The sequence below is a fragment of the Thunnus maccoyii genome, chromosome 6 (genome assembly GCF_910596095.1).
Source record: "Thunnus maccoyii chromosome 6, fThuMac1.1, whole genome shotgun sequence".
Lineage (NCBI taxonomy): Eukaryota > Metazoa > Chordata > Actinopteri > Scombriformes > Scombridae > Thunnus > Thunnus maccoyii.
The window spans coordinates 25,194,815-25,210,678 of record NC_056538.1 but is presented as its reverse complement, the minus strand read 5'-3'; the positions used below and the strand labels follow the sequence as shown (position 1 = coordinate 25,210,678).

Here is a 15,864-nt window from a genome sequence, read left to right as displayed (position 1 = left end):
TTAATAATTTCAAACATCGTATTAACTTAAAAACATATCACAATTGCACTGTTTAGCCTTTTCATATGTGTTGTATTTCTCAGAAGATTTGTTTCAATTAGTATGTAATTGAAACAGCACTGCAGTGGTCACATCAGGCCTTTGGGAAAGAGAACCATGTTCATGCACACAAAAGGGCAGTTAGGACATTAGGATATTAGGAAAGACTAATCATTTCACCCATGAGAAACGGACATGATGGACCCTGAGCTGCTTTGATAATTGATTTGATCCTCTAATTACTTTCTGTGGTCTTTCTACGGTACCTTTTACACTAAATGAGGTCAGATACATACTATACTGGACTATGCAACCATTGTTTATCATAATCCTTCTAAAACTAGTTCTTCCACTCAATGTCATATATAATAGACTCAGCAGATTTGCATTAGAATGTTCTTTATGCATTACTGTACAAAACTTCATATGCTCAGGCTCTCTATGAGCATATGGCTCTCTCTCGATACAAGATGACAAATTCATTGGTATCAACTTATTTTAAATGTATTCATTTTAACTATTGCTTAAAACAATTCTTTGTCCCTCATACTTCAAATTACTCACTAAGATGCTCTGATCAGCTCATCTTTATGAGGCCATTTGTCGCCGAGGAAGTATGGTTCCTTTCAATTTGAATAATTTACATGTACATACTGTATTTGTTCTCTGTCTTCATTTGGCTTATTTAAAAATGTTTTGTTTTTTAAAAGGAATTGCATGTGTTTTCAGCAATGTTATCACTCACTGTCACTTTATAGTTTGATCTTTTTTTCTTATAATATTGTCTATCCTAAGGCTGTAACTCTTTTCCATTTTTGTTATTGAGTTGATTGTCTTTTTTCTTTTGTATTGTTGTGTTCTGTGTCGTGCCTTGTCTTGAAAACCCGTTGAAAACAGATGATACATCTCAAGAGGTGTACCCCAATATAATAAATTTTCCTATATACATAACAACAACACCAACATATAAAGGCACCGTAAGTGGCTTTTACATATCAATATAATGTTTTTGTCAAAATGAAAATGTATATTTCTTACTGGTGTTCAAACTCAATTTCAGTTTTGGGTCACTGAATAGTTGTAACATTTTAATGTTAATACATTAAAATCAAATTAGAAATATAGCTGCAAGCGGCAGTTCATGGGTTCAAACCTTTTTGTGCTCAACAGAAGGACATAGCGCAATCGTCAAAAATTAAAGCTGCAAGCTAAAACGAGCAAAAACAAGTTTGAGGCTTCACAAAGGTGTAAAAAAAAAAGTCACTTTAGGTAGTTTAACTCTTAAATGCAGCACCACCATCTGGCCGATTGGGCTCATGTTTCTTGGGAAGCACATGCCCATCATTTCCAATTACTTTGGGGTTTGAACCCTAATGATTTACTTTTAAGCTGACTTTATTCAGAAAAGTTTGATTGGAGCTTTGGTCAATCACTGATTGTTGTCTTGATATTTACTAATATATTAGATCAACTATGATGTGCACTTGAACTAAGAGCTAACTTTTCATTTTAAACCCTGACTGTTATGCTATTTGTCGATTTGTCTACAATTTCATTAAAGTCAAGCCATTGTGCAACAATCATTTGGATAATTGAGGTCAGATGCCCTTTTAATCAATACACTGTCCTCAGGGGTTTCTTGAATTGTCTCTTTTTCATTTCAAACTACTGATTTCCATGCCTAAACATGTAGGAATCTACAAGAAGCCTAAGCCTTGTTAAATAAAACACTGGAGCTCAAATGGGAAAGACAGTGAGTCAGTGACATATGTCACACTGATGATAAAAGAGCTCAAGATCTTACTGCTGAGCCGGGATTCCCAACTCCACAGGCAAGGAAGGTACTGTCATCTCTTGGAACAACTGCTTGTGTTATTTCAACATACGATACCATACCTGCTTGTAGGTTGTGCATTTATTTTATATATGTACAAGACAAAGGTCAACATCATTTTTCACACATTTAATGTCACTTTAATGTATATAATGTGACTACTCTGCATCTTTATGGTTAATTTTATAATACTTGTACTTGTCATTACAGCACACTTTTGTTCTTAGATGTTTAAAGTATTTCTGCACAAGAAGGGACTGAAAATATTAGTCGAAGTAGTAAGTACTGTCTACACAAAAAGCATTTTTGATTTTATATTGAATTATTAAAAGTTTTATTTCCTTAATCATACTTTTGATTTTTTACTTGATGCGTATTTGGACAAAAGCATGAATAATTGCCATAAATAAGTATTGCCTTTATACATCTTATCATATGCAGCATTTTTCCACCTGTCACTACCATCAAAACTTTTTTCTCTTTCAGGTTTCCCTCCTGGTAAAACAGAATGGAAAGCAACATGTCAATGTCAAGTGATATCCTAGAGATCCAAGGCTTTAACATATCTCCAAAGTTTACATACCCTCTGTTTTTCTTACTGCTGTTTGTTTACTCTTCCCTGCTTTTTTCCAACATTGGAGTTCTATTGGTTATCATCACTGAGAAGAGTTTGCACCAGCCAATGTACATTCTCTTTTGTAACCTGTCTGTCAATGATCTAATAGGTAACACAGTCCTACTGCCACAGCTGATGGCTCACATCATTTCAACTGAACGGTTTATCACATACAACCAGTGTGTTGCTCAAGCCTTTCACAGCCACACATTCGGATCAGCTTCACATATGATTCTCACCATTATGGCAATTGACAGATATGTAGCAATATGTCACCCTTTGAGGTACAGCTCAATTATGACCACCAGAGCTGTGTTTGGGCTGTCTGCAGCTGCATGGGGGCTGTCACTAGCGCTTGTGTCTGTTTTAATAGGACTCACTGTAAGGCTGTCCCGTTGTAGATCGCTTATACAAAATGCTTATTGTGACAATGCATCATTGTTCAAGCTATCTTGTGAGGATGTGTCCATCAACAATATCTATGGACTCTTTTTCACTGTGCTGCTGTTTAGTTGCTCAATGGGAAGCATAGCTGTCACCTATTTCAGAATAGCTCTCATCTGCTGGATCAAGAAAAACAAAGAGTTGAATAACAGAGCACTGCAAACCTGTGCGAGCCACCTTGTTCTTTATCTTATTATGCTTTGGTCAGGTTTTTTAACCATCATATTGCACCGTTTCCCAGATCACCCAGATTTAAGGAAGATTGCATACATTTTATTTCATGTTGTTCCTGCTAATTTGAATCCAGTCATTTATGGAATGCAAACAAGGTCATTACGAGCTAAAATTATCCAGATACTTCATAGAGAAGTGACACCAGCCTAACACCTCCTGTCTTCTGTTTTTAGTATACAGCTTGAACATAGACATACACACGGATAATTGTTTTCACCTGTACTAAAACCTGTCTATATCAGGAACACAAAGATGTTGTTATACACAGATGGTTATGTTTTTAAAGCGTTACATGGTACCAGCAAGGAATTTATATTTTCAGTTGCCTCTGTGAAGACAGGAAGGTCTGCAACTCCTGTAGATCATTAAAGCAGCTGTTCTCTTGCAGATGATGTGACTTACACAGTAAGACCAAAGTTTTGCTCACAATCACATTTGTTTCAACATTTTAAAAACTTTCTCTCTGTGTCATGAACAGGATAGGAAACCCAAAATCTTATGTTACCAAATGTCATGGTGCTGTAGATAAATCCATGAGTGTTGATAGTAGTTTCCTGTGTGCTGACACCCACAACAAGCTCTCTACCAACCTCTTGTGTCTTAATGCTAGAATAGCATCAAGGGCCTTGTTTTGTGCTCTGTTCTGTGTTATGAATAACTTTTATTGTTGGAAAGTTTACAGAAATCTTAATTTATATTGACCTTTGCTGAAATGTTCCTATCAATAAGAATAATTTTCAGTTGAAGGGATTATGGTGATGTTTCATGTTGTGCAATCATTATTAACAGCTTATAACTCAAAGACTACACTCTGAAGAGGCTGTCAATACTGTTTCACTACAGTACAATAATACAATACAAAAAACTTAACTTGTGCATATAATATTATGCATGCAATGTGCAACTGTATAAGCTCACACAAATACACAGCAATACATCACATTCTTAAGCCCTTAAACTACACAGAATGTATTTTACATCAACATATCCTAAATTAACAGCAGCTAGGCTACTGTACTTACTTATTGAATGACATTGAATCCATCCTAAAGTGTCCTACACAGTGAGCTTTTAACTTTTTTTGCTTCCCTTATGCTAAATGGTGACTTAAGGTAAAAGGAAATAAAGAGTGTTGGCCACATTATGAATGTGTGCAGGACATAATCCTGCAGTGTCTCTTAGCTAATAAAATAATAAAACATTTGTTTAGGCTAAAATGATTTAAGATGCTGTAAACACATCAGGCTTGTTCTAACATTTCAGTTTGTATTGAAGCATTACTTATCTCCACTCCCACACTCAAATGCATGACCTCAACAGAATGTATGTACCTGTTATTTAGAAAACCTATAAGATAAAAAACTTGAAGAACTAGAAGAATTTTACAAGATTAGGCTAAAGATATTTCTGAATAAGTAGAAATGTACTGAGTATTCACAGAAATACTGCTGAGAGTGTATTCCAAGTTTAATTCTGAACTTATCTGAACTTGACAATGCAGATTTTCAGTAATAGAAATAACAGTGTATTCAAATCACAGTCCTGCTGATGAAGCATTCAAACTGTTTGCCTTCAGATTGAAGACTTATAATAGTGGGGCACCATAGCTAACCAATTGTTCATTTTGTGATAAAAGCACCAAATTTGGTACATATATAGCTTAATATATTTAGAAGAAATATGGATATTGGGCCATTGCAGACCGGCATTCTGATGACCATAGCAGCCATTTTCCAAAATCATACATTGCTTCTGTCTTCACCCACCCCCAGTCAGTTGATGGCAGCACAGGGTCTGGTAGCAGTGTCTTCCCCCAGATGTGAACACCCTGGTCAACAGCTCCACTAGAGCAGCTCAGGTAGGCAGTATTTGCTGTCCTGAGTTTTTCCAAGGAAAGACCTTCCTTCTTGCATGGTCCACCTTGGTGCAAGTGCTGGTTCTTTCAAAAAGAAAGAACCAAAAAAGAAACAAAAAAGAAAAGAACTTACTTTTGGTCTTCCCATGGCCTTCGGGAGACTCAAATGATGCTACTTCCTGTTGATCATGTGACTTGTGGAATGTCCCATATTTTTAGAGGAGGGACAGGACTGAGTGAAAACCTGGGGACATGACTAAAATGTGTATTTTAACTAACATATTATGAATTTCCAATGATAAATGTATTTTATATCTAAATTGTAAATAGAGTCGCACAATATTACAAAAAAATAAGATTTCTGAAGAACTCTAATCATATTTCATGCAGAAGTAGTGTTAGAGAGTGGGGACAGGCTAAAATCGTGTTTTTTCAGTGTTCTAGGTAGGTGTTACATGATGTATCTTCAAATTGCAATTAGGACAAAGTGCAGGACTTTTTGCTTGATAATATAATGTTATATACAGATGCTTTTCATGCATATTTATGCACGTAATGTCCTGGGGACGGAACAGGCACAGATTCAATGGAATGGTTATAATAATGAAAGGACCAATTACTTTGTAAAAGTCCATAGAATTGTGAATGAGTATTTTATTTGGTTCTCAGGGTTACTAGGATTTAGACTATGTCTATTATTGCATGTGGGTCCAAGGGAAAAGGAAAATTTGACCAACCACGGTTATCCAGTTTTGTTCCCAATATATCTATCAACATATCTGCTAAATTTGGTGCTTTTATCACAAAATAAACAACTGTTATATGTTGAGCTGTGCCGCCCCACTATAACCCATTTTGCAACATAAAGGCCAGGGATAATACACATCAAAAGCAAAGCAAATGGTGGTGATCCAGGGGATTTAAGAGATAATCCATGTGAGTTACATTAAGATGTTCTGCTCTGCTTGTATGTACAGACCCTTATCTGAATGTTTTTCTTAACATGTTGCCTCCTCTGTAAAGTTAGGCAATTCTCTGTCATGATAGTAAAGATACATTTTCCACCCAAGCAAAATTGTGATTTTTACCTCACATATATAATAGTGTGTTTGTGTGTGTATTTCTATTTTCCAACAATTTAAAAAAAAAAAAAAAATCCATGTTACAGTATATGACCATTATACATGTTTTGTCATTGTATTCTGATCCAGGGATTCATGGGACCCTGACAACTACTTATTTTCATTCTATCATGAGTGACATTGGTTGAATTAAGTAAAATATTTAAATTCAAAATTCCCAAGTTCCTGAATTATCTTGAAACCTCAGTGTTCAGTCAGACCTCAGTGAGTGAGTTTGCTCTCAGGGCACTATTAGGACAAAATGTATAGTCTTTTTGTGTTTAATTTCTGTGTTCCTACAGTAGTTTTGTGAATGTATTAAAATGCATTATTATATACTATGTAATTAAATATGATTAGAACACAAAAGTGATTGGTAATTGAATTTCCTCCTGTAAAAAAAATATCTGCCAACAGACTTTTCTTTGCTGAGCTTAATAACTTTCACACAGCATCAGAAAGTTAAGGATACAAGTTTGCCACAACAAATTCATATACAAGAAAATTGGGCTTGGGTTGTCATTGTATTCTAATCCAGGGGTTATTGGGAGCCTGAGAACACCTCGTTGTCATTCTAGCATGAATGGCATTGGTTAAATTTAATAAAATATATAAAATTTCCAACTTTCTGAAATACTTGGAACCCTCTCAATGATCAGTCTGACCCCATTAAGAGGTATCGTTCACAGGGCATCATCAGGACAAAATTTAACTTTTGTATGTTACTACTGTCCTTTTGTGTCAGTAATTGGTTTCAGTGCTGTGCACAAATGTGCGTTAAAAATTGTACAATGGTAGTGGCAATGGATATCACATATATTTGACACTCATCACTTCAAATATAAATCAGAAGTTGTGCAAAATAGAAAAACAGTAACCGTATGATTAAAGTAAATTAAGAACCAGTGATTTGTGGTCAAAATTGCATCTGTAGAAAATTTTATTGATTTGCCATTTCTTTGCTGAGCTTAATAACTTTCACATAGCATTGGAGAGAAAGTTAGGGATACTAGATAGCAACAATTGGGGGAAAACTGGGGGGTGGGTTGTGTCCTCCAGATTGGAGATTTTCTCTTTACCATACCATACAATTTCTGGTTTTGCTTTCTCTGTTTTTCCTCTAATAAGAAGAACATCCATGCAGAATTGTAACAAAGCAATTTAAAAAATAGTATATGTACTCTTAAAACCTGAGACATTTGGAAAAAGTGCAGTCAGAAGGTTATTTTTAATAAATGGATACATTTCAGTACATAAACTAACCTCTGATCTCCTTTATGCTACTGTATCTACACCAGCTCATTTAGACTCCTTCAAACAGTCCTGCATTTAGATGGCTTTGCCCATGATCAGAAGGCTCATTAAAAACACCATTATGAAAAATATCCACATGAAGAAGCGGTCTAAAACTTTGGCTACCTTCTTCCACTCCCCAGTCCTCTTCTGTGTGGCCCTCTGATCTCTGTAACAGTTGGCTATGTACTCAATGTTACGCAGCAGCGGACTCTCATTGCTTTGAGTGTTGCAGGAAACCTCTCTGTCTTTTCTCTCTCCATCACTCACACCTCCCTTCCTGCATCTCCTCGGACCCCCTGAATCTACACAGTCCATGCTCATGAAAATGCCATTCTTCCAACTGCTGTAGTGGTTGGTAGGGTTCTTCCCAATTGAGCCCATTGGACTCATCATCTGGTCCATGTCCTCTCTCTCTTCTGCAGCCATGGAGCCCACTGTCTCCTGTCCTCTCTCCATTTTGAAGACACAGTCCTCTCTGCCTGGTCCTGCCTGGCCATTCATGGTACAGTTGGTGTTCTTCACGAGTGGAGGTTCCTGTTTCTCAGGCTGTGGTGACAAGCAGTTCTCCCCAACTTCATAAACAAAGCACATTCTGGCCATGTACTGCAGAATGACCTTCTTGGCCCACTTGGGAACAGGCTTGGCATCTGGGCCGCAGTGGTGTATGTTCATGATGAAGATGGTCAGGGCAGTGGAGGCTGTGATCATGGTCATGGTTGCAATGTAATATTTTCCTGTGGAAGAAGAACAAGAAAAGGAAATCATCATACAGAGGCGTAGCGTACAGTCATCCACATGTTGGTTCTGACCCTGTTTTGTTGAACTTACCAATAAGTGGTACATTCTCAGAGGGTGGCATGATCTCTGCAACCAACAGCTGAAAGACAGTGAGCGCCAGCATTACGGTAACACCCAAAGACACCTTCTCTCCAGAGTCAGCAGGCAGGTAGAAGCCCAATGGAGCCAGGAATGAGATCATCACACATGGTATTAGCAAGTTGAAGACATAGAAGGAAGCCCTTCTCTTCAGTTTCAGTGTGTAGGTCACATCAGGGTAAGGGTCAGCACAGCAGCCATACAGAATAATGTTCCTCTTAGCTGGCATACCCAGCACCTCCCATTCAACATTTTCCACCAGGTCAGCCAGGTCAGCACTATCCATGGCGTTCTGGATATCCAGCTGGTTTCCGTTGTAGGTCCAGGAGCCGTAGGTGAACCTGCATTGCTGAGCATCAAAAGGAAAGAAGGACACGTCCACTTTGCAAGAGCTCTTGGTGATAGCTGGGGAATCCCAAATTATCTGGCCGTCATGTCGGATCACCACATTGGTGTCCATAGGGCCAGTGAAATGATCATCAGCACTGAAAGACAAAGAAAACTTGTCTGGAAAAAGAGATTAGAGTAACAAATTGTTCAAATCAGATTTGGAAGATTTTGTACAAGCAGGTTGAATCTTCTGGAGAAGCTGGAGAATGATTCAAAAGAAAAAAATCTTGATGAGGATAAAAGGGCACAAGTATACCCACTGAGGGAAGAGTCAACACATTTTGGGGGAGTTGCACTCATTCCTCAGTGTTGTGTCTGCATTTTATAGCTTACCAGTATTGCTTAAGTGTGTGTTTGTGTGTCACTGTGCTGTTAGTCTACATGGCATCAGCTGTGACCCTATACCTACTCAGCTTTCCTTGCCTTCTCTTCCTATTTGTCATCGAAGTGGTTCAACTGTTTTTTGATTTTAAAATTTCAATATGTGTTAGTCTTTCTTTGTTGTCATCTGTATAATTATTGGTTACTTTACTGGTGCATAAAAAGCAGACCAAGGCCTGGACACTCCCATGAATAATAGCTTCAAGGAATGTTCAGCTTGTGCCTTTTATACTGACCCACTAGAGCTATAGTAAGATAATGATATAATGGTTAACCCAATACCAGTCCGACCTACTTGTTATATAGGACTATATCAGGTCTCCATACATAACTACTAGGTATGCGGATGGTATCAAGTCCATCGTAATCATCTTTATTCCATCTGAGGTGTGCATCAACCCACACTTGCCGTATCCATAAATAAGCAGTCAAAATTTGGTTTCTTTCATCCTGTAAAAGATTGAAAATCATTAAAAAAAATTTTTAAATAACTGACAAAGAAAAGAGGCATGTTAAATGTAAGGTGCCAAAACAGAAATATGATCAGAAAACAAAATGGCATCACCGATATGGTAATGCTAATGTGTGGGTATCTGCACAGCTAACTCTCACACATACAATACTGTAGTGACTTGTGTTTTACCATGTCGATAATTTGTGACAGTGTAACCTGCAGGGTCACATTCAGTATGATGTTTGTGTCCTCCACGGGCCTCAGCGCACTAGTATAGTTGGTGAATAAATCCTTCAGGAGCTTCTGAGCATATTTGCCATGAGCACACCAACAGGCTGTAACAGGGATAGAAACAATTTTACAACAATATCACCACAAAACACCTGTTGTACTTCAGTTGACTGTGCCACATTACATTTTACTTAGGATTTTTAGCCAGGGCATTCTGGTGTGATCATTTTGGATTAATGGAAGCTGATGAGTTTAAATAACAACATTTCTAGGCAGGAACATTCAAAGCAAAGCCAGTGATGTGGATGCTGAGGTTCAAAGAAAGCAAGAACATGAGAGAAAATGTGAACACATGACAGATGGTGGAAGGGTAAAAAGGGGATGTCAGGCTAGATTGCCCTTCCATAAAGCTCTAGGAAGAGATCAGGCAAATCTGCCATTATGTTCCAGCGGAGACCTTCTCTGTTGAACTTGTGTATGAGGAATGTAGCATGTGTTCATTGAACACTTAATCCAAGGGACACACAACATATGAGTATCAAAATGAGCCTAAGCAGGAAGATTAAACATCCATGTGCTGTGAAAACAGTGATGATAGAAATTATTAACCAATAGATCCTACTATATGCCATCTTTAAATACCATTTTTCATATTTTTTAATTATGCTATCCTACATTCATACCTCAAAATCACAAGGCAACCTGAGAGAGGATGTATGAATAATTGTGAAAATGAAAACACTATCATTTAAAAACACTAAACGGAGCGAGTTTCCAGTGTCAACAATGGATTTGTGAGAGCCAGATGTTAACCCTGAATTGCTGTTTCAGTAAAGCCTCTGAGCTGGATACAAAGAAGGTCTACGGGATTATGATGCCAGCAAAATCCCTTAACAACTGGCAGCAAGTTTGCGGATTCTGGGAGGCAGCTTGCGTGGAAGAGGGATGAAAATCTGAGAAGAAATGGATCATCCATAAAATATTAAAACAATGACATTAGTAAAATGAAATGCAATCGATGCGGATCTGAGTCGATAGACAACATTTTATGTAAATTTTGAAACATCTAGTCGTCATCAGTGCTGGAACAGTGTTTGATATTTTCTCGCGTTCTCTCAGTTGAGGTTTTTTTGTGTTTTTTTAAGTGGTTTTGTTTGTTTGTTAGTTTGTTTGTTCTTTGTTTTTGTTTTTACGTATGAAACGTAAAACAGCGAGTAATTACAGGCATTAAGACAGCCTCTATCAAGTCACAATTTTAGACCCGATGAAGTAAACTAAAAATGAAATGAATGGAAACTTACTTGGCAAAATACTGGCACAAAGAAGCAACCGAAATAAAGTTTGCATTCCCCATCGTTTCATCTTGCTGAAACAGGTTATCTCGACCCAACGACCATTTGAGCTGCTCTGTGCCAAACAATTTTCATTTACTAGAAAAAACAAAAAACAAAAAAAACACATAAAAAAGAAACAAGAAAAGCAGACTGATAGCGAAAGCAGCGGATGACTTGTCCTGTACAAGGCCAGAAAGTGCGCTGTTAACGCTGGGAAAGAAAAGAAGAGGCGGGGCAGAAAGACGAAGATCTTTCACCACATGTTAACCCTATCGATGTACACAGATCGTCAGGATCACAAACGGCACAGATATACACAGTGCGTTTAAGTGGATATAGAATTAAAATAAAACGAAATAAAAATGGATCCTTTGTTTGCTCCGGTTCAGCACCACGGAGAGCTCCCGGACCAACGCTTTACACGTTTTGATGTGAGACTGGGGAAGCATCTGCTCTCCACAGAAGTTAATGGGAAGGATTGGCATATCACCTGCACGCAAATGTGTACTTTGGTGTAAGCACTGCACGCAATATGACCGTGTAAAGTCGTGTTATTTGTGCGCAGATTGAAGAGACTGGATCGCAATAAGCAAACCGGTCCCTTATTTGCGCTTTCATTTGTTACACTGAAGCAAATTATTGAGAGATACATTTTTATACATTAACAAACATGTGATTTATGCATCATTTTAATAAACAACGCCACCTCAGTAGCATATTCTCCTCCGCTCACTTTCTCTTCCGGGTGCATGTTCTGTTCTTCATTTATGTTCATTTCCTCCAGCTATCAGTCGCACATGGAGGATGCTGCATCCAGCACAGGCCTGTTATCATCTTCTGGTATTATTCGACTGAAATCCAGTGGATGCTGGCGTTTAAGATGTATGTATGGATGATCCCCAGCTTTTTTGAGGCATCGCACCCTATTGTTGGTGTCCGGAATATTCACGTCCATCGTGCAGCCTGATACAATGAATGTTACTGTAATAGCGTAGCTGTTGACGGGCCAATGTGCGTGTAGTTTGTAGTGGCATTTGGTAAACAACAAACAGAGTGGAGGTAGGTTTCGTTTTTCAGACTTCAGATGTTCGGTAGCCTATGCAAATGTATGCAAATGTTAGTAATTCAAGGTGGATATTAATATTGTGGCTATGTGATACTTGTATTAGCAACGTTTTTGATGGTACTGTGCTCTTACGGACTGTACCTTAACCAAAGTCCACTAAAGTGAATTGAATTGAATAAACATTCACTACTTGACATTATCAATGATTTTCATATTTTCCTCATATATTGCCTGCTGTTTCCTGACTTGGAGAAAGTTAGTTATGCCACATGCATTACATTTCCCTGTATGTACAAGAATATCTTTGCAAGACATGTTTAAAACTGACCTTTTTCACTGTGGCAGACCCAGTCGAAGATGCTACAAAGCTCAAATATCTTGGGGCATGAGAGGCCCGTGGTCATCAGGTTATCATTCACCACCTTTGTTCTGGGTACTGTGTGCCTACCGCTACTTGGGCTGATAACTTGTGTCTTCATATCCTCAGTTTTTCATTTTGATGACTCTACTGGTACACATTGTCAGGTAATGTCAATATTTAACAAATTGAACCAACCATGTTTGGCTTATCTCAGTGTTTGTTTTGAGCTTTCTGACAATCATTACTGTGTCTTTCTAGGTTCCTAATTACCTGCCATCTATCAGTGCCTCAATAAGTCTAAGTCCTGAGTGCCACATATGGCGGTTCTGCATTGGCCTGCACTCAGCACCGAGGTTCCTGGTGGCAGTTACCTACTTTAAATTTTACAAGACTCGTTTTGCCTCGAGGTCCCTTGAGAGTTCACTCAGCTGCTTGAACCTGGCCTTTTCTATTTCTGAGAACCTTGGCCTCTTGCTCCTCACATATGTGTCATCCAATGAAACATACTGTGAGTAATTCATATTTTGAGATCACTTTAATAACAATTACTTTTATTGGAGATGTTTTCATTCAAACCTTCATTTTCATTGTGAGTCACTGTGCACTGTGAAGCTTCAACCTATCTCCTCAGTTAATTTAGATTTTTATTTGGTTTTAAATGTAGCCTTTGAAATGTCTGTTGTTGATGCTTTTGAATAGAGAGGGGAGATCGTGTGAGATGAGTTTTAATGGTTTAACAAAAAATTGCAAATAAAACATGCTTTATTTAGCAATATAAAGAACCTTTCTGGGCATCCATTAAACTAGAAATAATAAAAGGAATAGCAAAATATTATGTCGTCAGTTGTGTCTGGAGTACAATGCAGAATTTGTTTATTGATAAAGGCAGGTTGATGCATAGATTGAAAGTTTAAATGAAATATTACAATTACAACTTCACCCCCCTCTCTCTCTCTTTGTATATTTTTCCACTCAGTTGTCCATAAGGAGGGCTTTGTCTTGTTCATTGTCAGCTCCATTATCTACATGCTAATAACCTGTCGTTTATGGAAAGCTATTAAGAGGTATTCATTAAGTCCTGAGGTAAGGAAAGCCAAATCACTGAAATCTCTCATGTCATTTGCAGTATTTCAGTCCAATTCAGTATTACAGTTTTGTTTGTTTTTTATCTAGGATGCTAAATCTCACCATTGGAAAGTACGTTTCTTACTTCTCAACGTCTCCTTCTGTGCTTTCGCTGGATTCTTTTATTGGAAACACAATATGTACTGTGAATCAGGGAGTAAGTATTACATCAGTTTGATAATTTTGATTTATTCAGTAAGGGTTGTTGACAGTGCTAAAAGGAAAATAGTCAAAAACATACTTGTCATATGAATAGTAAACACATATGAATCAACCCTTTGCAAAAGTTTTTTTAATATTTGCAATATTGTAAAATTGTAGGTTAAAAATCATATACAATTGTTTCTTCTTCTCACAGGTTATACATTGTTTGCCCTGTTTGAGTATCTAGTGGTCTTCTCCAATATGGCCTTCCATCTCACAGCAGTATGGGACTTTAAGAGCCGGGAGGTCATGGTGATTTCATTCTCTGAGGACAAAGTCTTCTGACTAGAAACTCAAGTGCTAAGTGCTGTGTGCACAACCACACCACCTGGTGATAACAGCCTTGCTCCTGTTCAAGAGGACAAATAGGATGAAGGCCTTTTCCACATGTTTTCATGATGACAGGTCTCAAGTCCTCAGAGGATAGAGACAGACATGGAACAAGAAAAGATATGCATATGTGCTACAGTATGTTCTACTTAATTAGCTGCAAGTGCATTTTATTTGCCTTAGTTTTTTATTCATGGACGCCTTGACCTATTTACAGAATGTTCTTTAATGTGAAATTTCAAGTTTTGTACAATGCACAACAAATTTGTGGTCATACTGTTTGTGTACCAAAGTAAAGTGACAGTTTCTCAACTATGTTTGGCTTTCCTTTTTAAATACAAAAAGGGGAACAATGTATATAAATGATTTAGTGTCCAATGAATGACTAAAAGCACAATGTTATTATACCAAAGTCTACTGTAGGTGTTGTTCTGAATTTCTATCTGGGCTCTGTTTAGATCATTCCTAATTTTCTTAGTCTTTCTCACACATATAACAATTTTAATGTTTCTGATATTATGTTTTCACGTTTTAAACCATTCAAATTCTTCAAAAATGACCAAGAGCTATTCTCCTCTTATCATTTAGAATGAGACCACTGGTGAGAACAGGTTTTGCCATTAGTTATGCTTTGATGAAATGTTTTTATATTCCAAAAGTATCTACACATTTAATAATCTGTGATTATTAAATATCTAGATTTATGTAACTCTTTTGATATCTGAATTCTCTGTACTACATGTGTCCTCAATGCACTGTTGTTAATCTACTGCAGATATTATGATTACACACAGCTTACCTAACAATGACCCCAAAGTTAATGCTGCTGGATAAAATCCCAGGTATCACACGAAAGTAGGTATTCTAGCATGCCAGAAACTGGCATGCCATGCTAGCTTAGGCATGGAAAATGGAATTAAATTTAAAATTAACTGAGTTTTAGGTCTGTAAGTAAAAATAATCCCCCCCCCAGTCTTATCCAAATGATCCATGGACAGTCACGCACTAGCAAGAAGTCTAACTTTGGCTGCAAAACCTCAAATTATACTAATTTACAACAAAACTGAGAAAACAGTATTTAGTATTATCTCTCTTCTTCTTTCTTTCTTTAATATTAGTATTTAATGAGTTAATGATGTTTTTTAGTCAATTAATGAAAGTTAAGGCAGGCATCTCAGTGTATGAAAGATAAGATTGAGCATCATGGTTAAAATCAGTATTAGGATATTAATAAGAATAGTTTCCTGATATTACATATATACAATATGGCAAATGTATGCAGAATCATATGTAAAGCATAACATTGGAACAAACAGTTGCATTGAAGATATTTGAATTATTTTATATCAGATAAAACTTTTCAATTAGACCTTTTAACAAATTTCCTAGTTTTAATTACAATTTACTTGGAGTAATGCCTTCATACCTACAGCAGAATTATATTAAATTATATTACAATGTGCTCATATTAAGTACATACTGCAGAAATAAGGTTGAAAATGGGTGAAAGTTTCCTTTAATATGCCTGCAAGACCTTGCATGTCAATGTAAAATCCACTAGATGGCGTACTTCAGCTATTTGTTTTCATTCATTGGTCGTGACATCCAGTATACACTCCGGACATTAGGGGGCGACACTTGCAGATAACAACCAGGGACTCGGGGGAGGGAGG

The 15,864-nt window shown here is 37.2% G+C and overlaps 3 protein-coding genes across 7 annotated transcripts; 2 read left to right on the top strand and 1 right to left on the bottom strand.

Annotated features, from left to right (window-relative positions):
- Positions 1-2,381: 2,381 nt before the first annotated feature.
- Positions 2,382-3,317, top strand: LOC121899126 (olfactory receptor 52N5-like). Its single transcript, XM_042414753.1, has one exon. It carries the CDS (start codon positions 2,382-2,384, stop codon positions 3,315-3,317), a length of 936 nt encoding a protein of 311 aa, XP_042270687.1.
- A 3,782-nt stretch (positions 3,318-7,099) lies between these two features.
- Positions 7,100-11,267, bottom strand: chrna10a (cholinergic receptor, nicotinic, alpha 10a). 2 transcript variants are annotated; one of them, XM_042414296.1, is made up of 5 exons: positions 11,073-11,267; positions 9,730-9,875; positions 9,382-9,536; positions 8,268-8,800; positions 7,100-8,173 (listed from the first exon to the last, which is right to left on the bottom strand). In XM_042414296.1, the coding sequence occupies exons 1-5, from the start codon at positions 11,230-11,232 to the stop codon at positions 7,473-7,475; spliced, it is 1,695 nt and encodes a 564-aa protein (XP_042270230.1). In that variant the 5' UTR covers positions 11,233-11,267; the 3' UTR covers positions 7,100-7,472. The 2 variants fall into 2 exon arrangements, with proteins under 2 accessions (XP_042270230.1, XP_042270231.1); XM_042414297.1 differs by lacking the exons at positions 9,382-9,536; positions 11,073-11,267 and having other exon boundaries at positions 9,730-9,811.
- Positions 11,268-11,391: 124 nt separating this feature from the next.
- On the top strand, positions 11,392-14,503 carry LOC121898841 (post-GPI attachment to proteins factor 2-like). Of its 4 annotated transcripts, XM_042414299.1 has the most exons (7): positions 11,392-11,619; positions 11,890-12,164; positions 12,517-12,696; positions 12,791-13,040; positions 13,509-13,615; positions 13,706-13,814; positions 14,016-14,503. In XM_042414299.1, the coding sequence occupies exons 3-7, from the start codon at positions 12,529-12,531 to the stop codon at positions 14,144-14,146; spliced, it is 765 nt and encodes a 254-aa protein (XP_042270233.1). In that variant the 5' UTR covers positions 11,392-11,619; positions 11,890-12,164; positions 12,517-12,528; the 3' UTR covers positions 14,147-14,503. The 4 variants fall into 4 exon arrangements, with proteins under 4 accessions (XP_042270233.1, XP_042270235.1, XP_042270234.1 ...); XM_042414301.1 differs by lacking the exon at positions 11,890-12,164; XM_042414300.1 differs by lacking the exon at positions 11,392-11,619 and having other exon boundaries at positions 11,698-11,987.
- The last annotated feature ends 1,361 nt before the right edge of the window (positions 14,504-15,864 follow it).